Source organism: Aulonocara stuartgranti, assembly GCF_965226115.1.
Source record: "Aulonocara stuartgranti genome assembly, chromosome: 17".
Taxonomy (NCBI): Eukaryota; Metazoa; Chordata; class Actinopteri; order Cichliformes; family Cichlidae; genus Aulonocara; species Aulonocara stuartgranti.
In genome coordinates this window covers 26,794,633-26,822,455 of record NC_138953.1, presented here as the reverse complement: position 1 = coordinate 26,822,455, position 27,823 = coordinate 26,794,633, and the positions used below count along the sequence as shown (strand labels likewise).

General features: G+C 41.6%; 1 protein-coding gene across 1 annotated transcript; it reads right to left on the bottom strand.

Annotated features, from left to right (window-relative positions):
- Positions 1–1,299: 1,299 nt before the first annotated feature.
- LOC309691805 (G1/S-specific cyclin-D2-like) lies at positions 1,300–27,823 on the bottom strand. The gene is made up of 6 exons (XM_082509750.1): positions 27,717–27,823; positions 18,827–19,285; positions 17,691–17,906; positions 12,322–12,481; positions 9,478–9,626; positions 1,300–4,142 (listed from the first exon to the last, which is right to left on the bottom strand). The coding sequence occupies exons 2-6, from the start codon at positions 19,019–19,021 to the stop codon at positions 3,978–3,980; spliced, it is 885 nt and encodes a 294-aa protein (XP_082365876.1). The 5' UTR covers positions 19,022–19,285; positions 27,717–27,823; the 3' UTR covers positions 1,300–3,977.

Below are 27,823 nucleotides of genomic sequence, written 5' to 3'. Positions count from 1 at the left end.
GTAGAGCTGGTTCAGCCTTGTATCACTAGCTGACCTTCGCCGTCTAACTGTGATCCTGTGCTTTAAAACATTCAACATAATTAGTCACCATCAATTACTCTCGTGAAATATGACAATCATCAATCGCTCCATAAGTAACATGTATTTGTGCGGACATATGTACACACACATACATATTTAATTATTTTTTTCTCATTGATATTGATATATGAGCAAGCACTATCAACAAGCACTTGGTGACAGCAGGAAGGAAAAAGCTCCTTTTTAACAGGAAGAAACCTCCGGCAGAACGAGGCTCAGCAAGTGAACTGTAGCCTCCATTTCCTGTTAGCTCACAGTAGTTTTCCACTGCTGTGGCCCATCTGCTTCAAGATGTTTCAATGTTCTCAGAGATGCTCTTCTGCATACCTTGGTTGCTACAAGTGGTTATTAGACTCGCGGTTGCCTTCCTATCAGCTCAAAGCCATCACCTCTGACGTCTAGCATCAATAAAGTATTTTCAACTAGAGAAGTCAAATCACATCAAATAAATTCACTTTTATTGTCACATCACATGTGCTGGTACACTGGTCCAGCACACGTGAGTGAAATGTCAGACAGGAAGTTAAGGATCCAGCTGCAGAGAGAGCTGCTCAATCCTAGGTCCTGCAGTTCCTGTGCTTGTGCAGTTTCCAGAACTGCTACTCACTGGATATTTTCTGTTTTCTGACCAAAACCTAGTGGCTTGTGAGTGTGTGTCTGTGCGAGATTATTTTATAAAGTCTTTTTGTAACCCTTTCCTATACACATATCCACCCTGTTGCTAAAACAAAACAAAGAAAAATAATAGCGAGACCATTTTTTTAAGTACGTTTTTAAAATCATGTGTGGTGTTTCTATGTTAGAACATACAAAACCCTCTAGAATATATTATTTTGAAATTTACCTGGTGACAGGACTTAGTGTTACCTTTCTGATGAGGTAGAAGAAAACTGGAATATAAACAAGATACTGCCTGAGCAAACAAATTGTACTTTATTCTTTATGTGAATTACACATTTTATATTTGGCTTTGATAAAAAAAAAAAATCTTATTTTAGGTAGCAGGATATGATGATATTCATATAACATGCAGTATTTTTTACTCCCGTTTCCATGTTTAGCTTTAATGCCACACAGAAACATTCTGCTACCTGTTGTCCATAATTTTCACCTACTTACATGTTGCTTGTGGTTTTGTCGCCCTCTGCTGACAATAAGAGTGGTATCATCACACATAATTAAGATTGTGGAAGTGGAAATAAAGACAAAAAAAGCTGGTTGATTTTTAGCCAATTTATTGAGGACAAATTGTTGAGGTACATTGTGTGGCTGAACTTGAGGGGAGGGGGGATAGTGGGAGAGCAGTTGGGAATAACAACCACACCAAACAAAGATAAAACATTCTGATGGTTTAAACTCTGAATAAATGGGTACCTCAGGAAAACAAAAATATTCCAATGAACTGATCAAAACTCTTTCTGGCACGTGCATCACATACAGTATAGGCTGTTCTTAGTTTAGCACCAGATATATGAAATGGTTTTAAAGTAGGCTATAGGCACTTGTAACTGCTCAGGGACACCTGGTGGTGGATATTTGTCTTACCCAGAATGGAGGGAAAGGAGGGAAGGTAGAGGGGGTGAAAACCCCCCCATAAAAGTAAAACCCGTCCGATGAATTAAGAGTGAAAGACGTGTGTGATGTGAAGTGAGTGTGTGTGATGAGGTAATGAGATGGGTTCTCGCTCTGTCCGTCCAAATTAACCTGAGGTACACAAACATTACACAGAAGCAGCAAGAATATGATAGATTACAAAGTTACAAATCAATAGAGGAATAAAACATGCTAATCAAAAGAGATTGGCAAACACGATTACTTCCAGTCACGCACCAAACTGTTACGTTCCCTCCGGTACATGTACGATGACACACACACACACACACACACACGCACATATACATACACACACAAACACACACACAAAATAAGCAAAAGACTTGTTACATACACAATATTTCATAATATAGCAGCACACGTGTGAATGACAATAAGGCATCTTTGTGTAAGACTAGAAAAGAAAAGCTTCGTAGCAGCAAGAGAATGACGTATATAATCTATCTTTACTTACTTTGGAATTGTTGCTTTTAAAAATCATGAACAAAACCTTTAAAAGCATAAACATCTTTCAGCTTAAAGCATTCTTTCAGAGGGGGAGCATTTGGCTTATTTTTTGTGGATTTTTTTTGTACAAACTGAGCATGCAGGAGTACGATTTAGAAACTACATTTCTGGTCTAACGAGAAATTCAATACATGTAAAACTCGCACACATGGCAGTTTTAAAACTTCAGAAAGCGGTGTAGACACAAACAAAACACGAACAAGAATATTTAGGATACAGACTGTAACTATTTTAAAGAACTAGCGGAAAAGGGTTGGAGTTGCTTTGAAAAAAAAATTCAAGTTCAAGAGTTAAATAAATGCACTGAAGTCTAAACATGACTTGGCTTTTCTTGGTTTATAAACAATTACACTATAACACCGATTATTATCCTATGACTACTCACCTGTAGGGGTCGAGCTTTCAAGATAAACGTGTGTTACCCCCATGGGAATCCAGCCCAGGAAAAAAAATCCTAATAACTTAAAAGAAAAACTAATAAAACCAAAAAAGACCCCTAAAACCCTCTCTGAACTCTCCTCAACCACGATCCCCCCTACCGATCTTAAGGAGTGTTTTTAAAAGTGCATCGATATTGTTCCAAATCGCCCTCTCTGCAAAAAATAAGGATAAAAGAATAAAAATGGTATAACTGCTGAACACGAGAAACTGCAGTGCACCGAACCGACCCCCACCCAACCGGACATCACCAGGGATTATTATTATTCCTCCTCCTGCGTGTCACTCAAGTGTCGTGCAGCTGCATGAACATCATAAAGCTTAAAATAATCATCAATCCACACTTGTTGCATTTTAACCCACTTTCCTCATGCTCTCTTTTATTCTAAAAACCTACCAACACACCCTTCACTTACTCCAGTCCTCTCTCAAACTTGGTAAGACACTTGCCAGATCTCCTCTTTCATCATCTGCGCCCTCCACTATGTACAAGCTTCACCTATAAAAACACCACACAAACGACGGCATATCTTTGCTGAATGCAAATACACGAACATACGGTCCTGTCAGCACATCTAATGCACGCCTGAAACCATCTTCATGTCCTTCCCTATGTTGAGCAGGCCCAGCCCACTCCTAGCCAGCACGCTTCTGCATAAATAGTAAGCAGTACTACAGGTGCACAGTATGGTAGGCAGAGCAGCTAGCTGCAGTAGAGCTCCTCTGGTTGGATATCAGCTTGGTTTAAATGCCTTGTATTTATTATCAGCATTTGAATCACTACTATATGGATTTCCAGAAAAGGAAACATCCCATTAAAACTATTAATTGATAACTGCTAAGAGATATTTAAAGAGTAACATAACTAAATACTAAATATACAGTATTAAATTCACTTTGCTAGGTATTATCAAAAGGAATATGTATATTTCATAAAATTATGTTGTTTTTTTTTCAAGTATGAAAATATATTCAGGTTTCCTTTCTCGAAACCTAAGGCACTATCAAGTTTTCAAGAATTAATCCTTTCTTTTTTTCCTTTTTTTTAACGTAGCTGTTTGATTACATGTGGCCCGTACAAAAAAGGTGAAAGTACACCCAAACCAGGTGTGAATGGGGCAACAAAAAAAAAAGAAAGAAAAAAAACAGAAAAAAAAAGGAAAAAGAAAAACTAGAAACTTCTAAAAGTTCATCGATTGTCACACCATCACTCAACAGGGGGTGGGGGTGTAGGTGGTGACTTGATGCAGATCTACTGGCAGCTCACAAGCCCTCACTCCTGTCAGTTCATTGGCTGGCAAACATGAGTGTTGTGCGAGTCCGGTGGCGTCGGGAGCTCATAAGTTGATGTCGCGCACGTCTGTCGGGGTGCTGGACTGGTCTTGCTGCTCCCTTGCCTTGCTGCCGGCCCGGACGCTGGTCTCCTGCCGGTACTGCTGCCCCTGCTGCAGGCTGGTGGTCAGCACACGCTCTATTTGTTCCTGGCAGGCCTTCAAACAATCCTGGAACAATTTTAAAAAGGGTCAGCAGCGGTTAAACACACCCTTCCATCAAACCTCTGCTAGCGTCTGGGTGCTTTAAAGACACATAATCCCCTCCATCCAAGATTCATTTTTGCAGGTTTGCAATGTTTAGCACTATATTGTGTGGCAACTGAAGTCAAGCCTTTGATTTAGGAAAAATCCTTTTTTGAGTTATCACTCAAAATCTGTTCAAGGATTTAAAATGTATCACTATTCATGCACATAAAGCAAAAAGAAATAAAAGTACAGAAATGTTACATTTAAGTTATTTTTATGGCTTCCACAGCAAAAGTTGACGGCATACACATGCCCTTTAACTGGCTCTCTCTGCTCTACTATAGCCGTGTTACTGTAAATACACCCCCCATTCCCCGGCAGTCTGCTCACTTAATCTGTGCACCTGTAGCAGACACTAGTGTGCAAAATGTTGGAATTTCAGCTGCATTTGACATGCGAGTTGTTTAACAGCTTTGGTCACATGCATGGCATACCAGCGGGGAATTATGTTCTGCTGCGGTAGGTGGTCCTGTCTGCATCATGACCAGAACAATGGGTGCCAGCACACTCCGATACCAGTGGCACGGAGCAGCGAGCTGCACAGCGGGCACCGGACATGTGCATGTCTGTGGTACAAGCTGAAGGACTCCCACACGAGCTCTGGGGAGTGTCAGGGAACTCTGGACTCCCTTCCTCCACCCTCCCTTGGGTTTACTTCACGGTCAATCCCATGTGGAGGTCTTAGAGGAAATGGCTTTGACCTGCTGCACCCTAACCCTCTGAGTTAGGGTGTAAAACAGAATATAGGACAGTGGGACCGGATGTTTTTGGACGGCTTTTCTTATTAAAAGGGATCCTCTCTTCGTCTCCCTCAGTCTCCGTCCCCCCTGCAGGTCTGTGCGAAAGATGTGGGAGGTCTGCCTCTCTGAGCCGGCTGCAGGACTCTTAAGGAATGAGCAGAACTTGCGGAGGGGCCAACATTCCTTTAAAATGCACGAATAATTGGAACCTGATGGGCTGCAGACGGAGTGCCTGTTGTGACGGCCGGCTGGGTCGCGGGGCCCACATCACCATGGCAGCGCAACCACAAGCTAAGAGTGCCGTTTCTAAGGCCGTTATGGATTTCTATCCTGAAATCTGTGTGACTGTTGTGCTGCAGCAAAAAACTACCTACCCAGTATAGATGCCCTCTGAGAGTACTTTTTCTCAGTAATCAATATTTAAAGAAAAGATATACCAGTGACTATGACTAATATATCTATCTCTATATACAGTGGGGCAAAAAAGTATTTAGTCAGCCACCGATTGTGCAAGTTCCCCCACCTAAAATGATGACAGAGGTCAGTAATTTGCACCAGAGGTACACTTCAACTGTGAGAGACAGAATGTGAAAAAAAAATCCATGAATCCACATGGTAGGATTTGTAAGGAATTTATTCGTAAATCAGGGTGGAAAATAAGTATTTGGTCAATAACAAAAATACAACTCAATACTTTGTAACATAACCTTTGTTGGCAATAACAGAGGTCAAACGTTTACTATAGGTCTTTACCAGGTTTGCACACACAGTAGCTGGTATTTTGGCCCATTCCTCCATGCAGATCTTCTCGAGAGCAGTGATGTTTTGGGGCTGTCGCCGAGCAACACGGACTTTCAACTCCCGCCACAGCTTTTCTATGGGGTTGAGGTCTGGAGACTGGCTAGGCCACTCCAGGACTTTCAAATGCTTCTTACGGAGCCACTCCTTTGTTGCCCGGGCAGTGTGTTTTGGATCATTGTCATGTTGGAAGACCCAGCCTCGTTTCATCTTCAAAGTTCTCACTGATGGAAGGAGGTTTTGGCTCAAAATCTCACGATACATGGCCCCATTCATTCTGTCCTTAACACGGATCAGTCGTCCTGTCCCCTTGGCAGAAAAACAGCCCCATAGCATGATGTTTCCACCCCCATGCTTCACAGTAGGTATGGTGTTCTTGGGATGCAACTCAGTATTCTTCTTCCTCCAAACACGACGAGTTGAGTTTATACCAAAAAGTTCTACTTTGGTTTCATCTGACCACATGACATTCTCCCAATCCTCTGCTGTATCATCCATGTGCTCTCTGGCAAACTTCAGACGGGCCTGGACATGCACTGGCTTCAGCAGCGGAACACGTCTGGCACTGTGGGATTTGATTCCCTGCCGTTGTAGTGTGTTACTGATGGTGACCTTTGTTACTTTGGTCCCAGCTCTCTGCAGGTCATTCACCAGGTCCCCCCGTGTGGTTCTGGGATCTTTGCTCACCGTTCTCATGATCATTTTGACCCCACGGGATGAGATCTTGCGTGGAGCCCCAGATCAAGGGAGATTATCAGTGGTCTTGTATGTCTTCCATTTTCTGATGATTGCTCCCACAGTTGATTTTTTCACACCAAGCTGCTTGCCTATTGTAGATTCACTCTTCCCAGTCTGGTGCAGGTCTACAATACTTTTCCTGGTGTCCTTCGAAAGCTCTTTGGTCTTGGCCATGGCGGAGTTTGGAGTCTGACTGTTTGCAGCTGTGGACAGGTGTCTCTCACAGTTGAAGTGTACCTCTGGTGCAAATTACTGACCTCTGTCATCATTTTAAGTGGGGGAACTTGCACAATCGGTGGCTGACTAAATACTTTTTTGCCCCACTGTACATCTTGCCCACAGATACACACAGTTGTATGTCTTTACAGTTTACAACATCTCCTAGTGCACACTGATGAACTGTAAAAATGGCATTATGATGGCACATCTACCCTGGTAGTGCACGCCATCATTTATAAGGTCATGTAAGTTTGCCCGTCTTATTTGAAGCCGTCTGGACGTTCAAGGAAAAAAGTGCAAACTAATCCAAAACTTGGTAATCTTACGATCCAAGCACTCAGTACAGGCATGATGCATGAAATTCTCCGACTTAGATTAAGCGTGGCTGTCAGCGAACAGTTGAGTCCCTTGGCAGTGTTTTTTTTTCTCTCCCCAGGGGCCTTTCATGTTGCACAAAATAAATTTTATTAGTGCTACAGATCCCATTTAACAGTAATCATGTGGCAAAAATGGAGCTGTGTTTGCCAAGGCGTGAAACCATCATCTATCCTACCATAATGTACAGTTATTAGACAGATGTCAGTCTAACTGATTGAAAAAAATATTAATTTGTAGCATTTTGCTCTTTATTTACTTGCTTTTAGACTTCTTTATTTTTTCAAATTTTATTCATGTGTAAAACCAATGATGGGCTAATAAAACACACTAGTTAGCTTAGCTTAGACTACTCCTTTTAAAAATTAAAAAACAAATCCCAGTGCTTAGGCCGAGCAGACCACTGGGCTTCTGATACTTTAATTAGCAGATTTTACAAACTACCGTATTTTTCGGACCATAAGCCACACTGTCGATGAACAGGTCGGTTTTCATACATAACGCACACCGGATTATAAGCAGAATTAAGCAAAACAAAACAGTCAGATAAATCAAACTTTACTGATCTCATTCTTCTTGCTTCCTCCACTTCCGTACCATTAATTAATTAATGTTGAATTCTCTCGCAGCTGCTCTACTCCCGTGTTGTTGCAGTATATTAATGACTAATCTCGTACTGTGGATGGATTATCTCAAAAGTTAGTGTTCATCCTCCAGCTTCACTGTGTTTATGTCATGCTAACATAGCTGTGATGCTAGCGATCACGTAGCACATCATTATATAGCAGCTAGTCCAACTTCAGTAACCCTACAAACGCCACTGCTGTTAAATTTTCTGTCTTCATTTCTGTTGGAAGTGATAGCAGAGCTGTACGTTTTAATTTTTTCAGAAATCTCCCAGTCAGAACATGCTATGTCATGCTTAGGTGGAAAATAGGGAGCTAACTTCCTGCTAATTTCTAACTCCATTAAATTTCATCAATTCTGTTTTCATTGATGCCTAAATGTCAAACTTAATTGTGAAACCTGGTAAAGCAGCAACTCTGATGATTTTATTAAAGATGAAAGAATTTAGACAGTTTTTAACTGTCAGTGATGCCGCAGTGTTAGTTTGACTTTGGGACCTGAAACAGACGGAGTTTTGGACCCAAAACTGTGGGAGCATTACGGCTACCTGACTACGGTAGCTGTAATGCTCCCACAATCCATTAAGTGGTGTGGCTTCGTAGCTTACTAAAGTCGCACTAAAACATTTGAGAGATTTTTGAGCACCGTGTACCACACAAAATCGATTCGAGGTCAGTAAGCACAACCAGATTCATACAATAGTTGTATCGGATTATAAGGCGCACTGTCAATTTTTGTGAAAATTAAAGGATTTTAAGTGCGCCTTATAGTGTGGAAAAAAACGTAGTTGGCGAGTGATTGAGGTTGCTAGAAGATTTCTGCAGTCAACTGCAGTTTGCTCAACCTGTCTACAAACACTTGTACTAGCCGAGGAAGTGAAAGTACGTTCGCCTTCAGAGAAAAAGTTGTGCTGGTTTAGAGGCATTCCTTGCTTCTGTCTAAGGCTTAAACACCCAAAAGTTTATTTTTTTTTTTTCTTTTAAAGTGGAACTTTTACTTTGAAGGTAAACGTTCCGCGTTCGCAGTTTCACTTTTCAGTTTCACTCCTGCTCAGAGAGTAGTCTTCCATGCAAAGATCCAGCAGCTGTTAGGAAGTTTTCACTAAAACTCAGAGTGCGCACATTTTTGGCGACTGGTCTCTGGGCCTTCTTTACTTGACCCTACACTGTCACATATCCAGAACACCAAGTTAGCATCACGTGGTTAGTGGTCAGGTGTCTGTAAAACCTCAAAACAATAAAAACTAGTTGCAGATGCATGTCACACACTTTGAGATTTGTGCAGTATTGTCTGATATTTTAAAGCTCAGCAAGTTACACTAAACACTGAAGTTAGTCTGTTGCAAGTAACTCTGTGTCTGCATCATCCTTCACTGGAAAAGATGCTTCTTGCCTTCAGTGCATACGTATTCCTCCACCAGGAGGGGCACACAGCTAAAGTAGGAGTCCTGCAAAGAAATTGCATGTGTCGTACCACAAGAATGTGGGCTCTGAGTTTTAAGAAGACATTCCCTCTGCTCTTTATAGCAGCAGTCTGGCTCCCCAGCCAGCAGCCAAATGCTTGCTCTCCCTCTCTCCATGAAAAGTAAATAGCTTCAGCCTGCCACCACTGAAGTCATCACTGTTGTTTACTAAAGAGCCTTTTATGCTGCTGTCGTGAGATGTTGCAATGATCGCTATTAACAGCGTATTGTTTCGAAGCGCTGAAAGTATTGAGTAATTCCTGCTGTCGAGTATAAATTTCCCCGCTGTGGTACTCACCACCTCCGTGTTGGTGATCTTGGCCAGCAGGTCTGTCAGGTTGTCTCGACTCAGCCTCTGGTCAGTGTGGTCCAACTGCAGGCCACAGATAGCGGCTCCCATGCTGCCAGAGGCTATCATAGAAGGAGGGTTCATAGCAAGGCGGTCATCTGGTGAGGGAAAGAGAGAGCATTAAGCCACAGTGACACATGGAAATTACATCCTCATGTGACACATAGAGCAATATTACTTAAATCCGCCCAGAGGAAGTGTCACAGATGCAAAAGAGGTGAAACGTCTGAATCATCTCCATCATACATGCTTTACAGCTGAATCTGATTTTCCCACAGTCTGGATTTCAGCAGACGAAGCTCCACAGTGGAACCTGTGTGGCGTCCTTCACAGGAACTTCAGCTGTGATTAGAAAAACAGAGTAGGAATCCTCCTACTCGCTGAGCAATGAGTTCCAGGAACGACTCCCTTCGGTCTGCATCCAAGTCTCAGAGACTTAAGTGACAACAGGCCTGGGAGGAGGCAGAAAAGGAGGCGGACATGGAGAGAACAACAAGGAAAACCAGCAAGTGCTGATTGTGAGAAGTCCTTTCCACCGCTTGGTTATTCGATTAAGTAACGGCAAGGAGCTTCAGCAATCCCACCTCATTGTCTTTTATACGTAGGGCAGTAACTTCCCAAAACAAATAATCCCTCCTTCACACCCTCTTTGTCCTGTGATTGGCTGAGATTTCTCTTATCTTTGATTTTAGAGCAGCAGTCCCCAACCCCCAGACCGGTCCGTGAGTTCTTTGGTATCGGGCCATGAGAGTTGAGGCTTGGGTGTGAAATTTATGGTTTTCAGGTTTTATCATTAACTCTGTCTTTTCCCATGTTGTAGTTGTGTCTTATTTTGAAAGAAATATTTACGCATTACCATAGCGACCAGAGAGGATTAAGGTGCAGAGGGGAGGATGTTACTCTCAATGTTGTTGGCGCATTTCAGGAGGACGCTGCTAATAAAGTTACACAATCACACAGTGAATTTGTGTTTATTATTATATTTGCAAAACACTCTAGTTTTTGTCTTGGTCGTATCATTTTATTTTGTTGTATTTATCTGGTCTGTGGCACAAAAAAGGTTGGGGACTGCTGCTTTAGAGCTCCTTTTTTTTTTTTACCATTTTTAAACAAAGTGTTTAAGGGACTTTTCTTTGGTACAACCAAGTAAAACACAAATGTGCCAAGATATTACTCTACATAACCGACAGCTTTTTGTCTTCTTGCGTCGTTGACTGAAACATCCTGATTTGTGGCAAAGATGGGCAATGTCATGCTAAAAAGAAACTTACTGGACTGGCGTTTGGCACCAATTTTGAACAAAATATGTGGTGCTCTTTTAAAAAGTGAAATCATGATCTAGTTATTCAAAAGGAAAAAAAAAATCCATGAAGTTTGTCAAGTTAAGTTGGATGTAGGAACTACCTTCTCTCCAAGGTCTACCATTCACTGCCTAAAAGCAGTCGTTGATAAGCAAGTCACCGGTAGATGGCGACACAACAGGCTGGTAAGAAAATAGTTCCTACCTGAAACTGCTCACAAGACTTTCAATTGCTGATTTATTTTAAGGTGGCCATTTTTTTTCCGGGGGGGGGGAGGGAGCCCCTTTCTTTAAGGCCCATAGAGAAAAGCCAATGTAAACCAGTCCCAGTGGCCTGATAGCTTTTAGCCAGCTGTGCTACACCCATCTTCTCCTCCAGGGGCCAGCTGTCCATAGGAGGAGCTCCTCCAATATAATAATAACATCTCAACTCCATATAAAACTCCAAACATTTACATTACTGCACAACCACAGCAGGCCTCTTTTTTTTTCCACTGCGGGTGCTTTGTGCTTGGATATAAGCAGCTGCTTATGAATAGCAGAAGTGACCACTGAAACACACCCATATATACTTATTTACTAGAGTAAGTTATCGGAATCAGAGGCTCAGGGCATGAAACTCGCTGAAGGAGCCTCTGATTCCAATAACTTACTCCAGTAAATAAGTGCTTAATAGCCAGATATGACCACACTGACGTTTATGAGGAATTCAATCCACCAAAGTGACCTCCCTTTGTTTTATTTCCTTCATTGAATTAGCTAGAAAAGAGGAAAGGAGGTAGCAGAAGAAAAGCAGCCTTGTGAGACAGGTTTCCTGTATATTATGTGCATTAGGTGATGCTGCAGTAGTATTTCTGTCCAGGATATGAAAATATTAGAGGGATTCCAAGTTTAGGCAAAGGAATGCCTTGAAAATTCACCTAAGGAGAGGCCTGAGGGGGACATGTAAGCTTTTTCCAGAGTTTATTTTGGACACAAGGTGGCGATGGGAGGAGGAAGGAAGATCACTGGATCGCTGCCCTGACTTTTTAAACCTGGAAGTCTCTCTGTCAACAAACAATGAAAGGAGTACCGCAGAAAAATTCAGCTGCACCTGAGTCACTCAGCACAGAGTGTGTGATAGGATTGCTATCATTACCCGTGTATGTGGCTAATCTAAACACAGCACTGATAGGAGTTTTCCCAGGCACTTAGAAGAGAAATGTGCATGACCACTTTGAGTAGCTTTTAGCAGCTGTGAAGACAAAAAAAAAACTCACTACAGGCTGTGGAAAGAGTAGAAAGTGGATAAGGCAGCCAGCAGAGAAGAAAGAGGTCACAGATGACTCACGATGGGGGAATGTTTGCGTGTGTGGGAATATTCTGGTGGATGTCTGAGTAAACATTTTTTTAAAAAGCACGAAACTGAGCAGATGAAGGATTAAAAAAATAATAACAAATTTTAAAAAAAAAAAAAAAAAACAAACAAATAAAACAACAGGTACCCGCATTACCTGTGGCGCAGAGGGCGATGAACGTCTGTGTGTGCTTGCGAACCATCACCACCTTTTCTGTGGGGAGGGGCAGCCTTCGTATGATGTGCTCTACAAAATCATTGGGGATGACGGAGGCCATGTTCCACTTCAACTTCCCCAGCACAACCAGTTCCCAGTCCTAAAGCACAAGGATGAGGGTTAAAAATAAATAAATAAATAAAAAAAGAGTGTGTGTCAGGGGGTTAAATGGCATGCTGCCACGTCTGTATCGCCCGTGAAAACGATCTTAGTCTGCCTCCATTCCCAGAGGAAATAGCTCTGTAAGAAGAGCAACATTTCTTCATTTTATCTATCCTCACTGTATCTTATTATCTGCATGCCTTTCTCATTCCTTGCATCTTTTGTGTTCATATCGCCGGCATGTGACAAGCCTTGCCCTGCTTAGAGGCCCTGCCAATGAGACAGCTAGCCCCTTCCTTCCTGTCATAAGCCTCAAACACAGCTCTACAATGAGCTAGCGCTGCACAGGCAGCCGCACAGAGATCACTCTTTATACAGCAAGGCTTTGCAAGAGCAAGAAGACTGCACACACTGCATTATCTAATTTCCTGTTAATCTTAACTCATTGCATTCAAAACCAACCAATTTACTATATTTTTTAAATATTATTTAGCAGAGACATCAAATGAAGACTTCAACATCTAAAATTTACTCAGACAAACAATTAGTTATGATCAAGTTTTCAACACAATCAATAACACTTTCTCTAACCTCCCACATGAGAGAAATTTAGAGACTGAAATGTGGTTGCTGTAGCCATTTCTACCTGCCACTGTTTCTTTTTAAGAAAAACAGAAGTCCTAAAAGAGCAAAGCATGGCACTGCTGCCTTAAAATAAATTGAATTCACTTTAGTTCTTCTGAGCTGTGATTGTGTGCGTGTTCCTCCAGAAGCCATTCATTGAAAAAACGCTTACATGTGTTGCTTTTTTATTTGTTTAGGGTCCAAACTGCACCTGAGCTTTTATTTAAAGTTGCACAGGTGTGCCATTTAAAATAACTGTCAATTTGGAGAAAATAATCCAAGGGTGTGGCGAACTGTCCCTGTAAATGGAGTTATTGATATAGGCACTCTAAAGGGGAAGTACTGTTGTAACGCTTTTATGAATAGCTAAACACTAGCATCAATACACTTTCATTCAGTAACAGATTCATGTCTAAACTTTGCTCCAAGCACTTCTGAAAGAATTGTACCTGCAGACGATAAGTGGGAACATGTCGAAGGGAAGGCAGGTGAGACAGAAGTGCAGCATAGTGCAGTTTTACTGAGGCACGATTAAAAAGACGAGGCAGGTGGTGACACCTATCAAATCTGAATCACTTGTTTTGCTCCCCTATAGAATCAAAATGAGCTACATAAAGGTCATTTTTTAGTTCATAACATGCTTATCTTTGGCTTTAAAAGAATTTAAAAATTTTTTCCAAAAAAGCAGTGCAGTGCCACTACATCTGGCACTGGTGGTAACATCTAAAAATCTACCATTTCCCACCCCCTTAATCTAGAAATAACTCAACATTTCAACAGAATAAGATGCCAAAAAGTGACGGCACCATGTAAAACCCACTAACTAAAAGAAATTCACAGATGATTCACGGTCGCGATCATCGCGCTTTGATTTTACATTTGTGAAAACGACTCAACCTCCGTTGAATAACACTGTGTACCGTTCCGTTCTTAAATCTATCAAAATGTGTGCTGCACTGGCACCCCGGCACGTGCCAGTAGAGAGTGCCAGTAGAGAGTAAGCCTCCAGTGGCACCACTGTGAAATCTAACTCCCAAAAAAAGCAAGCCAGGGGGTCTGATAATGCACATATTGGTCTGTAGGAACTTACTTTGAAGTGTTAAATCGAGCAAACAAAGTCTGAGACAAGAGAAGTTGTGTTTACATAAAGAGGTGGTCTGAAAATCATAACTAGAACAGACAAAGACTAACACTTTGGCAGTAAATGTCACAGGTGAGGGTAACACTGGATTTTCACTGGTGTCTAGGCGACTGGATAAAGAAAACTGATATGCACTTCCTAAGAAGGTGGTGTGACTTATATCAGATAAGCCTGATATGAGGCAAGCTGGGCTGAACTTAACTTAAGGTGATACCAATAAATTTCTGTGGGAACATGAGGTCCATTCTGTTAACCATGAGAAAACCTTTGCGATAACGGTGTCATTGTTTGGTTTTCTTCATTTATGGGTAGAAAAATATGAGAAAGGTTAACTGGAGTGTGTTAGAAATCACTGCAATCAACAGCAAGAAATTAAAAGGGATTAAAACTACTCATATTTCTCATGAGAGAAGTTTTCTTTAATGCCCTTTTAACGCTGAATGAACACAGCTGATTCTAATTTCTCACTTCCTCTGTGTCACACAAAAAGTAACCGTAGTACACACCGAAACCCCAACGCTCAGCGGGGACAGTCCCCCCACCCCGAAACGCTTTTCTGTCATCTAAAATGTCACCCGTCAATCCCATTTACGTGGGTTTCCTGTACATAACCAGTTTCTCTTCACCCTATTTTAAAAAAAAAGGTAAATGGCCTGTATTTATATAGCGCTTTACTGGACGATCTGATTTCCTCGTGTCAGCATTGTTCCCACATCATCATAATTAATGTTGTTCCAGGTTCAACATTGCAAGTGACCAATCACCTTTCGAAGTCGCAAAGGAATGACGTCACAAGAAGGTGATTGGTCACTTGCAATGTTGAACCTGGAACAACATTAATTATGATGATGTGGGAACAATGCTGACACGAGGAAATCAGATCGTCCGCGCTTTACTAGTCCCTAAGGACCCCAAAGCGCTTTACATATCCAGTCATCCACCCATTCACACACACATTCACACACTGGTGATGGCAAGCTACATTGTAGCCACAGCCACCCTGGGGCGCACTAACAGAGGCGAGGCTGCCGGACACTGGCGCCACCGGGTCCTCTGACCACCACCAGTAGGCAACGGGTGAAGTGTCTTGCCCAAGGACACAACGACCGAGACTGTCCAAGCCGGGGCTCGAACCGGCAACCTTCCGATTACAAGGTGAACACCCAACTCTTGAGCCACGATTTTAGCCTCAATGTAGATAGATGATTGTGAGATGAATAGGGGATAGGTTTGCCACTGGTATGATCACTTCCGGGACATCTGTCCTGATGAAAAATACCACCCGCTACCATTGTTAAACTTCTCTCTTACAGGCAAACTGCCACCAGCAGGGGTAGCACATTTACTGTAAGAGTGAGGAGCTACAATAATTTTCCAGAGGCTCCTGCTGCCTGCTCTCTGCATCCTGTGAGGATATCCAGGAATATGGAGCCTTACAACAATATGGAGCATCAAATCGGATGGATGTCATTTCCCTAAACAGCTGCAGCCGAGCAGGAGGACCCATAGGCTACGTCCACACTAATGCATTTTCACTCGAAAACGCATCGTTTTCTCTCCGTTCTGGCCTCCCGTCCACACTGAGATGTTTTCACTCATGGAAAACGCAGCGTTTTGAAAGCGCTCACGAAAACGCATACATTTGAAAACGGTGCTTTCGCGTTGCAGTGCAGACAGCAAAAACAAAGACTTTCTAAAATGATGACGCATGTTAGTCATATGATTCAGTCATGTGACCAATTAAACTAAGTTAGCGGAGGGCATTATACAGCAGTTGTTTTGTTTGCTCTCAATTTTGACAGCCCTATTAAAGATTAATCAGTCTGTACATGCTCCAGATAGCTTTTCTTCAAATTCTTTATTTCTCACGCGCTTTTGCAACTTTTACTTTTGTGTTACTCGTAGCAACAACTCCACCTCATTGTTAGTCCATTTAAAAAACTCGGTGCTTTCCCTCAACATTTTGCTGCGACGTTTCAAAGAGCCAGAAAGTAAATAAGCGGCAGACAGAAATGAGGCAGGTCAAATCTTCTTGCGCAGTACTGGAACCCAAGCGTTTTTGGCCGTTTCAATGCGGACGCACAACTCTGTGAAAACGACTGAAAACGCTAGTGTGAACGCGGAGCGGTTTCAAACAAAAACGCCGTTTTCAAATCTATCCAGGCTAGTGTGGATGTAGCCATAGAGAGCCTGGGCAGCAGTTTGGCAGATCTTACTGCAACATGTAAATTACTCTGGCACTGAAGTGGTTAAATTAAATCTGCAACTCTTTTAGTTGTTTAAGACAATTTCTTTTTTAATGGAAACTTCCAACAAGACATTTTTTAGGGCAGAAGCTAACGTTTGTTTGCTTGTAGAAGTCATAGACCAGCGGTCCCAAACTCATTTTACATCGTGGCCTGCTTTAATCTGTGAAATTCCCCCTTCTGTCAGCGTAAAGAAGTTTAATATTTAATATTTAAATATAAGAAAAATAAGTCAGCACAACTCTTTGGCCTTTAATCCTAAGAAATAAATGTGTAAAATTAGGAACATTTAGTAAAGAAAATAACTTTTCTGGCATTTAAGTGTTTATTACTTCGTTACTTTGGTGTAGTATGAATGACTATGGAAAGAAAGCTGTAAAACTTATGAAAATACATGCCGTCCTTCATTTGCTCCAAAGCCTTCTAATGGGCCGGATTGAGAGCCTCTGCTGGCCAATTCTGGTCCCCGGGCCTTATGTTTGACACCCCTGTTCTAAGCCAAATGTTTCCAGTCACAAAAAGCCACCTAGGGGAGCCTGAAATTAACATAAACTGGATTAAAAAATTAGCTCTATGATATTAATAAAAATTCAGCATCGTGATCATCTGCAAGTGAGAAACAAACTGTTTTGCTGATGATGACGATGTGATAGTATCAAAAGCTCAAGAGGAGGCTAAATAAATGGAGATAAGTGTTGGGTGGGTTATTTATCCTTAATTTCTTTTTAAAGATCTTTCTTACACAACAAATGATTAACAGAGAAATTTATCTTAAAGGGACTTTTAAACTGCCAACATGGTGCCAAAAGTTGCCTTTAAAAGCATCCCTGGGTTAACGGTTGTGTAGTAAATCGTATGATAGTAAGAAAATAATACTTGAGCTTGGAGGTTTGGTTTTTAATAGCATGAAATACTCAATATGTACTAGAAATGCAGGCTTCCTCATGATATCCATATCCTAAACTGCATAACTGCCACTAGATGGCATCCTGCGTCTCTTCAGGCCACATGGATCCAAAGAAAGGATGTGGCTGTATTGTGCTCCACTTACAAGGAAAATAGGAAACTTCCTGTGAAACCAATTCAGCCATTAGCATCATAAAGTCATCGAAAAAACGTGACACGACATCTTCATGCTCCCATGAGTGAGTGAGTGAATGTTTGGATGGATGAATGGATGGGACTGTTGCTCTTACCAGCAGTTCCCGTGGTGAGAATGAATTATCTGTGTACATGCAAAGTTTCTCTGCTGATATGGGCCTGCAGTCCTTTAGCTTGGAGGCCAGAAACATGCACACAGCTCCCAGAAGCTGCAAGTAACTCTTTCTTGTGGGCATCACTGTTAAAAATCTGTCCAAATAATTAATAGCTAAAGGAAAGACGTCTTCATTGCTCTTCTCCTCTTCACACACCTGGAAAAGTTTAAACAGGAGACACATATATTAGGTAAAACTATGCCAAAACACCCAAAACAAAACAAAAACCCAACTACAATAACAAAACAGAAAAAGAAAAAAAGAGGAATATGTTTGTATATCAAACAGGTTTTGGTGGCTATTAATTCTGCTATAAATAGTACTGTTTTCGGGTTAAAGGTTAAATGACTGGTTTTCACGTCTTTTTTTTTCCTGCATGAAAGGCTGCAAAGTCAGAGCAGGGCAGAAACAAATTAGTTCAACAGCAACTCGTTCTGCAAAACCCCCACATCGCCATTCAGTCTCTCTTCCTTGTTGGGGCTTGCCTCACTCATCAAAAAATAAAAATAAAATAAAATAAACCACCCAAAAGCCTTATAAAGTGTGCAAAATATCCACATGTTTTCTTCAAATACTTTCCGACAGTTTGTGTGAAAGAACTTTACCAAAATCAACTTATTTTCTTGAGCTGAAAAAATGAAAGTGGCTTAGCATTCATGCTGCCTGCCTTGCCCCGAGCCTGAGTCACTTTTAAAAAATTAATAATAATTACTCTGAGGGGAAATTTTCGAGTTTTCGATTATGTAAATTAAGAATAAGTCCCCCCCTGTCGCCTGAACTTACTAATTATCAGAAAGCACAAACTTTGAAGCTGTTAACCAATGTAAATATGCAGCTAGGCTGTTTTCTTTGAAGCCGAATTTTCTTCGTGGTGGAATTTCCGACTCTCCCACGCCTTTGGTGAGTCATTCTTATTCAATTGTCAAACAGGTTAACATCCATGACAACTTTCCACGAGCTAAAACGAGCCAGAAATAACTTGTAAGTGTGCAAAAACAAAACAAGACAAATCAAAAAACTGAAAATTAGCTAAAGCGGTTAGGTTAGCCCCGCGAGTGCATAAAATGCCCACAAACCTCATGCATCCAGCCTGCAACCATTCGTCTCATATAAGGCTGAATATCCTTCTGGACCCGCTGAAAATACGAACACTGAGGTAAAAATCTGTCCTCGATTGTTAATAAACTCTGCAACACTCTGTCATCACAGAGGATGTTTAGGTCAGGCTGGGCTCTCACGGCTAGGTCCGACTCCAGGCAGTAAAGCTCCATGTCTCGGCCCCCGTCTTCGCCCCGTTTTTTTGTTTGCTGTTGCCTTTGTTTTAGTTACTGAATAATATGAAGGAAAAGTAAATAAATATTGTTACGGTGTTTTCGACAGCGGACAGGAGGAGGAGAAGTGCCCAGGACGAAGCATGAGGCTGAGACTGCTGGGTTTGCTCCAGTCCTGCTGCCTCACGGTTCGCTTCCTCTCGCTGCAGTCGATGGTCCGCAGCGGCACGCACTACATCCGGTACGAACTTTCAAAATAAATGTCTGGGAAGAAAGCAGAAAACAAACCGGAAACCTTATTAATAAAAACAAACAAGCAAAAACATAAAATAAAATAAATAAATAAATATAATATTACTTTAAATTTTAAGGATTATCATTGTCATCACCGGTGTGTGAATGGGTGTGTGACTGGATATGTAAAGCGCTTTGGGGTCCTTAGGGACTAGTAAAGCGCTATATAAATACAGGCCATTTACCATTTACCATTTACCATTACAGCAATACTATGTTTTTTGCTCTCAGTCCAAGAGTGAGCTTGTGAGATGGCTAGAGTCGTATCAAAGTTAATGGAGAGAGGACCATGTGTGTAATTGTGTGTATCCAGACAGCTGTACTGGGAGGCTATGCCCAAAGAGAGAGGCAGCAAATGAAAAAGGAAAGGCTAATGCATGAATTATGTTTTAGTGGAGAAATCTATGTCATCATGGAAAATTCCTTTTAACACCACGTTGTAGCTGTCCACTTAATCTCACATGACCCTCCCAAGTAATGTAACTAAACATTGGGTAAATGCAGAATGCAACAGCTTGAATGGCATCATAAAGTTAAAGGCAAGTTCTGGTTACAACCCAAGTTATGACACAGTTTTAAAGTAAAAGTCTAAATCATGTACATCAGGCTGAAAGGATGTGCAGCAGATTAGAGTGATTAAGGACAGAGATGGAAATGTATTAAAGGGAAAGAGTCTATGCTGAGAAGATGGTAGGAATACTATGAGGAGCTCATGAATGAATGAAATCAGAGAGAGAGAGAGAGAGAGAGAGAGAGACAGAGAGAGAGAGAATAGAGTGCAGAATCCAAATATCAAAAACAAACAATCCAAATATCCATAGTATTGATACCAATGGTGGTACTGGTATTGGATCGATTTTTTGTTTATATTCTCTCATTTCAGCGCTGCTATGAAAAGGATGAAGAGTGGAGAAGTGGTTGGACCTAGTGATATACCTGTGCAGGTATGGAGAAGTCCAGGAGAGAGGACAGTGGACTTTTTAACCAGATTATTTAACACAATGATGGAGACTAAAAGGATGCCTAAGGAATGGAGAACAGGTGTACTGGTACCAATTTTCAACAAACGTAATCTTCAGACCTGTAGTAACTACAGAGCAATAAGGCTGATGAGCCACACCATAAAGCTGTTGGAAAGAGAGGTGCAGACTTGACTGGTACTTGTGTAGCACTTACATGTTGATGGATGCATTGTCGACAACTTCTGTTTCAGCATCTTCCTCAAGGAAACTTTGAAATATGTATGCACACGTGTATGTGTATATACATATGTTATTTCTATTTATTTTGTTTAGTTAATTGTTATGGATGGGTTGTTTTACATTTATAGGTTTATTATTACTAGTGGAACTTTAATTGTAGCCAAGGTTAATTGTTGAATAGTAATGATGACGAAATGGGATTTCCGATAGCTTATATTGTGTTAAATAAAACAAACAAAAACAACTTTTTAAGAATTTTAAAAATTGCAAATGTCTGGACCCTTTGTTGGACCATCGATAGTCTTTGGGAGTCCATTTTAACACAGTTTACTACGCATACATTTCATCAGCTTTATATTAAAGAAAAATAATAGAAATAAAGGTTTAAACACCTCAAAAATAATTCATAGATGGTGTGCCATAGAAAACCCAATAATTTTGCTTAATTTATAGTTGACAAAAGTGTGTCACATGAAGTTCATTATGCTGTTTATGGTAAAACTATAGAATCCAAACAACTGGGGACATTTTTTATATAGTTAAAGTACATTTTAGCTCAAAGTTTTTTCAGTTAATAAAGAACAAAATATAATTGCATAATTATGAAAAACAGATGGTGACCAAGCACATAAAAGCATTAACATTAAATGGATATGAATGTCTGCTGACAGAAATGCAATGCAGATGTTAAAAGAAATGAAAAACAATGCACAACAATAATAACAATAATCATTCACAGATTTCAGTAAATTGCTGGTGGCTATGAGTCCTATATGCTCCTCCTGTAATTATTTGTGCAAAAACTGCAGAAAGAGTAATCTAAATTTCACATAGATGTTGTTACAGGGCCTGTCAGCTGTGAATGCAATCTGGTTTAAGTTTACTAGGTGTTTAAAAAAGCAAAATAATTTACAGTTGAGGGAAAAAACTTGATATCAAGTCAGTTGAAGGCAGTATTAAAGTGGATATCAACTAGACGGCTGCTGTATATAAAAAAGGAAAGGATGCCACATTTCTAAAGTACAAATCATGGACCGTTTACATTATTAAATGCAGTTTATAGTATAAATCAGTACTTAGCACTGTCTGCTGTTAGGCCTGAAATTCTCCAACCCAGCTGTCCCAACATATTTGAGGATCGTGCAATAAGCCACTGGACTGACTGCAAATACAACAGAACCTCTTTATTAATTTTCTCAAGCTAGCAGAACAGTGAGCAAACAGAGGGAAAAGTCAGACAAGTATATACATCAATGCATAGAATAATGCAGATAAACACAATTTAGAGTAATCTGCTGCTTATTTTATCACTATCATGTTTGATTTCTTATCATTTCCTTACTGCTTTGCTCCTCATTAAACATTTTTCTTTTTTATCATTACTTTTTTGGTCATTTTTAACACAAGAAGAAGGAAGATGATCTGACAAGACAGAAAAAAACCCCTCCAAAATGTCGTATACGTCACAAAACTGCTAAGTAGTAACTGCTATGGTTGAAAGTTTCAACAGAGTGTACTTTTCTCAACTACTGAAGAAAATGTCATCATCATACTCTCATAACACATACATATCCGGTTGTTCAGTGATGACGCGACGAATCCTACTTCCGGGTCTAAAGTAGTCTGCGTTTAATATGGCTTTTGTGTTGTTAACATGTTTAATGTTATGTATTTTCTTCTATTTGATCTCAAAAAGCTCCTAAAACAGTCAGTGATCACTGTTGACCTCCTCGGCTTTTATTACCGCTAATCATTTATTTAAGCTCAGTTTTTAAAACCTTAGGATGTAACTACAGCCCAGCCCATGCAGCAGTATATGAATGACTAACCTCGTATTGTGGATGGATTATCTCAGTTGTTCTCCTAGCTGAAGTTTGGTCCTTTTACAGCATTCTGCCATGCGATTACATTTGTTTCTGACCACCAAGAACACTCACGTTAACTTTTATCGAGTGGAAAAAAAGTTAGCTTGTTTATATTATGCTAACATAGCTGTGTCGCTAGCGGTCACGTAGCACATCATTATATACCAGCTAGCCCAACTTCAGTAACCCTACAAACGTCACTGCTGTTTAGTTTTCTGTCTTCATTTATGCTGGAAGTGATAGCAGAGCTGTACGTTTTAATTTGTTTCCAAAACCCTGCAGTCAGGACATGCTATATTGTATTTAGATAGAAGCTAGCGAGCTAACTCCCTGCTAACTTCTAACTCCGTTTAATGTCATAAATTCCGTTTTCATGGATGCCTGGATGTTAAACTCAATTGTTACACCTGGTAGAGCAGAACGCTGATAATTTTATTAAAGATGAAAGACTTTAGACAGTTTTTCAACTCTCAGTAATGCCATAGTGATCGTTTGATATATGGACCTGCAGCGGAGTTTAGACCCAGACACAGCTAGTGACGTCAGACTGAACAACCGGATAGGGCCTTGAGGGAGGGTGGGCACGTTAACGGCGTCCAGTGGACGGTCTGTGTATTCAACCCCACCTCTGCTGCCGGTGCCCACCTCTCAATTTTAAATCCATGTAGACATTGAGGGTTCTCGGGAGGGGCCGTGCTAACACCTGCTGCTCTCTGGCAGCAGCACCATGCTCTCCCGTGTTTTAAATACACCTTAGAACAACACGCAGCAACACTACACATGAGCGAGAGGAAGGAGGTTTGGGGTCTTCACACACCCCTGTTCTCTGCCGGCCATCAGGGCGGGGGGGGGCTGGGAGGAGGTGTTGGCTGTCCGATTGGGATCTGGGATGCGGGGCCTCCCTGCTGCTGCGGAGCCTGGGGCGGTCTGCTTGCCTCCACCCCGGGGGAAAGGGTAACATCTCCTGGGTCTAGGTGTCGTTTCCCCCTCCAGGGGTGAGGGTACCTGGACCTGGGGTATAGAGTTTGTTTGGGGAGTGTGATTGTGTGTACAGTGTCCATGTATGTCTATCCCTATGTTGGGTGAGTGCTGAGTATTTGTATATGTGTGCATGAGGGTGGGAATGCATGTTTGTGTCTGTGTGTGCCTGTTTGTCTGTGTTTATATGTCAGGTCGGGTCTTACACTCCACCTCTCTGGGAACTCCCAGGCCCTCCAAGGCCTATCTCCCCTCACCACACTCCCTGCCGGTAACTGATGCCCTCAGGGGTCGGTGCGTTGGTAGTTCTTGGTGTCCGGGGCTGGGCGCTCAGGTATGTACCAGCTCACTCCCGGTGACTACTTGGCGGGGCCTGGTGCCTGTTGCTCAGTCAGGCCTCTTCCGGGGCAAAGGGGGCCCTCGGGCCTCTGGGCCTGCGGCTCGGTTCACTCTGGCACAGCTGGCTGCCGGCAGAGCCGTGGCTACTGGGTGACCCCTCATCTGGGGCTCTCCTCAGCTCTTCCCAGGAGGGTGGCACGGATGCCCCTCCGGTTGTCCTCCTTGGGCTCTCGCACTCTGGGGCCTCTGGATGTCTGGAGGCTGGATCTCCTCCATGCCTGCTTCATGCCCTGGGGACAGGGCTATGGCTCTCTACATCCTCTAGCAGACCATTACATGGGGAAACCTTTTGAATACAAGCGCGCTGATCCACACAGGTGTGCACACGGGTGTTCACTGTTCATAGACATAAACTACACCTTTATTGGCTGCTATTTCCAAGAACATTATACGCTGTCGGTCCTGCTTGCTACACAACAACATTCAATATTTACTATTTACTGCTGTTTACACTTAGCTAGATTAACGTGATGGTGTTGTGTTTAGTATGTTGCTCTGTTTTTTTTTTTTTGCTTGTTTTCTCTTCTTTTTCTCTCAACAGGTGATCCAGGAGATTTTTTTTTCTCTTTCTCTTTTTAAGTGCCCATTCTCACTGTCCCTCTTCCCTTCTGTTTTTCTTTTCTTTCATTTTTCTTTCTCCCTTTCCTATCCCTCAGTCATGTCTGTCCCGTCTGTAACAACTGAAAATAAAATAAAATAAACAATAACAACAAAGGTTGATCAAATGGACCAATACGGCAAGGCCGTGATGATCCATTTGGCAAAGTATATCCATTGGGTATCCTTGTTGGTCTTCAGACAACAATTCTGACGGCTAAAGAACCAAATAGGACAGGCAAAAAAAAAAAAAAAAGGAAATGTCATCATCAGAGGATATACAAGAGACTCTGTGGGGAAGACCATTTGCCCTCATATCATTTTGACCATGTTTCGACAGGTATAAGGCAGCACTCCGATGAGGTTGTGCACAGGCATCATGGATGCTTCATTGTTTTTATTTATGCTACTTTCTAGTCAGCTTCCAGTCTGTTTGGGGAACAAATGTGCTCCTGATGATCTTTCAGTGTAGTAGCCTCACGTACACCCTTCAATACATACTTTTGCAATGTTAAAAAAAATTGTTAAAATTGTGCTCTTCTTTATTTTCTGTCATGTATATTTACAGTTACAGTGATGGATGCTTATATTAAAAATAGTCAAGTTCTAAAATTGATGTCAGGGTATGTGCAAATAATACTTGTGATCTAAAGGTGCAGTTTTAGGAAGTTTTTTTCTCCTCTTGGCTCTGTCTGATGTCAGTCAAAGCTGATAAACCTGATGTGATTACCCTGCTCTGACTAACAGAGGCTCCTCCCACTGGCCTTTGGTTTGGTTTCTGAGGGGCCAATCAGAAGAAAGTTGGCTTAAAGGGAGATTGCAAAAATTGCTGAATTAGATGGTGGGTGAACAGAGGGGGGGTGTACCAAGGCTCAGCAAGACAAAAAAGGGCACTCAGAGAGCCCAACTTCCCCCAAAGGATACCTCTCCCCATGGCCTTTCACGTGCTATATTGTTGCACGTGCAGCAGGGAAGCCTCGGAGACTCCAGGATGAAGTGTGCACATTTTAAAGGAAAAGATTTTTAACCTGGCCTGGTTTTGCTTTTAAAATAATCTGAGGATGTTGGAGGGAGGACTCATTTTAATTGGCATTTGTGTGGACCTGCTGGGAGGGGAAACAAACACTTGATTGGAGACTCTCTGTGCCCATGAAAAGGAAACTGGACAAGTTTTAGGGAAGTTTCAGCTTGAGAGTGGAAGCAGGATTTGATGCGGAGACCCAAGCTCGAACGACGCCAGGCCTGAAAAGGTGGGTGGGAAGCCTTTCTGGGGAAGATGCAGGGTTGATATGTTTTTGGCTGCTTGTTCTTCCAAGTGACCACCTTTCCCCTGTTTGTAACCAGGCTAACTACCCTGACCGCGGTGGCCTTGGGCCTTGGATTCCTGGCCAGAGTTGTCTTCAGCCAGTAGTTTGACTCTGAGAAAAAATGAAATCTTGTGTAAACCATTGCAGTGTGTCTGTGGTGGTTCCTTACTGGTCAATATTAGAGCTACTACTTTCTTGTACGGAGGCCATTTTGGGCCGTACGTAACAGTTTCTTTACCAAATTTTTAAAGGTCAAATTTGACCTTGACTGCTAACAATGAAGGTTAAGGCCTAATACTTAGCCAACCTAGATACTCATGTCCCCCAAGACCTGGTATGTTTTTGTGAAGTTTGAAGATGATCCATAGGAAATCGTGAATTGTAGAGTTATTACTGATTTTCACATTTGGAATGACGTTGAGCTTGTCCTTGACCAGCAACAAAATTAAATCAGTTTGAGCTTATATTGGTATCTACCATCGCACAAAATTTGAACAAGATATCTGCTAACCGCTAACAAATAGACATACAGACAAAAAACAAACCAATTATATCATGCCTCCATTTGAGGGGAGAATAAGGATCATTTAAGGTGCTCTAAAACAGACAAAATGGAGCTGGAAATTAGCATACAAAGACTCAATAAAATATGTCTCTTTGGATTTCCAAGATGCTGAATCCAATGCTGTTAAAAACCGATGGATGCCGAGAATGCTGGTTAGCTCACTGGGAGGAGCAGGCGATCTGAGGCCATTTGCTCCATGTCTTCCTTTAGTCTTTCTCCCCCTATCCTATCACAATGAAGGCTAAAATGTCCCAGAAATATATCTAAAAACATTTGACAAAACCAGTACACATTTTTATATGCAAACATCGCTAAAGGTTAGCACAAAGAGCAATTCCAGGTATGTTTACACCTTTAAAAATATGACTAACATAGGCTCTATATCAGATAAACATTAGATTTGAGCATGCTCTTTTTAGTGGTGCATGTGTGGTCACATTCATGATGTGAATATTTGGTAGCCAGTGGTGCCTCCAGTCAGGTTATAGCCCTTCAAAGTGAGTTGTGTGTGCAAAGGATGTGGCATGTTGATGGCTTTCCAGAACAAAGTTTTCCTCAAAGGAAGTCCTTTGGCGCAGTGGCATGCCTAAACATGAAAGTATGAGGATGGACATGCAAATCTGCAGAGAGTCCTTGTGGCATCTTCAGGATATCTAAAAGTGTTTGTTATTTTGTCCTTCTAAAACAGGATCTAATCTGTTAAACCATAGGATTATATATAGAAGAGGAAGTCATGAGATTGTCGACTTCCTTTCACTTTTTAATACTTGAAGGCCACAAATCGGGTCTGTGTTTTCTCTGCGCAGTTCCGAATGATGACTCATTATTAAAAACATGAAATTGTCTTATTTGTGTGTTCATAACATGTGTAAAAATCATGTCCAGTGAACTTCTTTGTTCTTTACTTGTTGTTTTATTATGACTATTGTTTTGGATTTGTCCTATCCTCTTGGCAAGGTCTATAGAAATTTTTAATCTCTCCTGGATAAATAAAAGATATATTCATGTATGTAAATCTACTGCTTCGGATCATGCGTGAGTGTAATTTGCAGAAAGTGTTTCTGAGAGTAGCTGAACTGATCCGCTTCTCACAAACTTCTCCCTTTCACTGCCGCCACCAATAGCTGAATGAGATATGGAGTTTCATTGAGAAAAAAAAATGGAGCACTGTGGCGCTATTATGAGAGCAGACTGTGAAGTGAGAATGGGAACTGTCTCTGAGGGAATGTCAAAGGTTAGTGAGGTTATTTCAACTTCAAAGGAGGGGGGAGGGCAGGGGTATTTGAGAGGATTCATCTCAGAATTGAGATTTCATTGTCAGAGGGTTATCCCCTCGTCTGTGCACGGGCAGGCTGACAAATCCCCTCTTCAATGTTTTCGTCTGAAGGAGGTCTCCCTGCAAGAGGCCAAGGGAGACTGCTATACCAGACAGTCACAGCAGTGACACTTGAGGGAAACAGAGGTGTTAGACAGATAAAATGGCCTTACCCTGTTGGTGCTGTTTGTGCATGTGTCCTATGATAACACATGTCAAGTGCTATCACACGCTGCAGGCTGCACAGAGGTAACAGAGACCGCCCAAAGCCCTGGGAAAA

Bases quoted from the DNA above. Each gene is read 5' to 3' on its own strand.
- LOC309691805 (XM_082509750.1), bottom strand. From the start codon at position 19,021: ATGGAGCTTTACTGCCTGGAGTCGGACCTAGCCGTGAGAGCCCAGCCT. The intron at 17,907-18,826 runs GTTTGTGGGCAT...AAACTTTTCCAG, and splicing joins TTGCAGGCTGGATGCATGAG to GTGTGTGAAGAGGAGAAGAG. The intron at 9,627-12,321 runs GTAATGCGGGTA...TTCCCTCACCAG, and splicing joins CATCGCCCTCTGCGCCACAG to ATGACCGCCTTGCTATGAAC.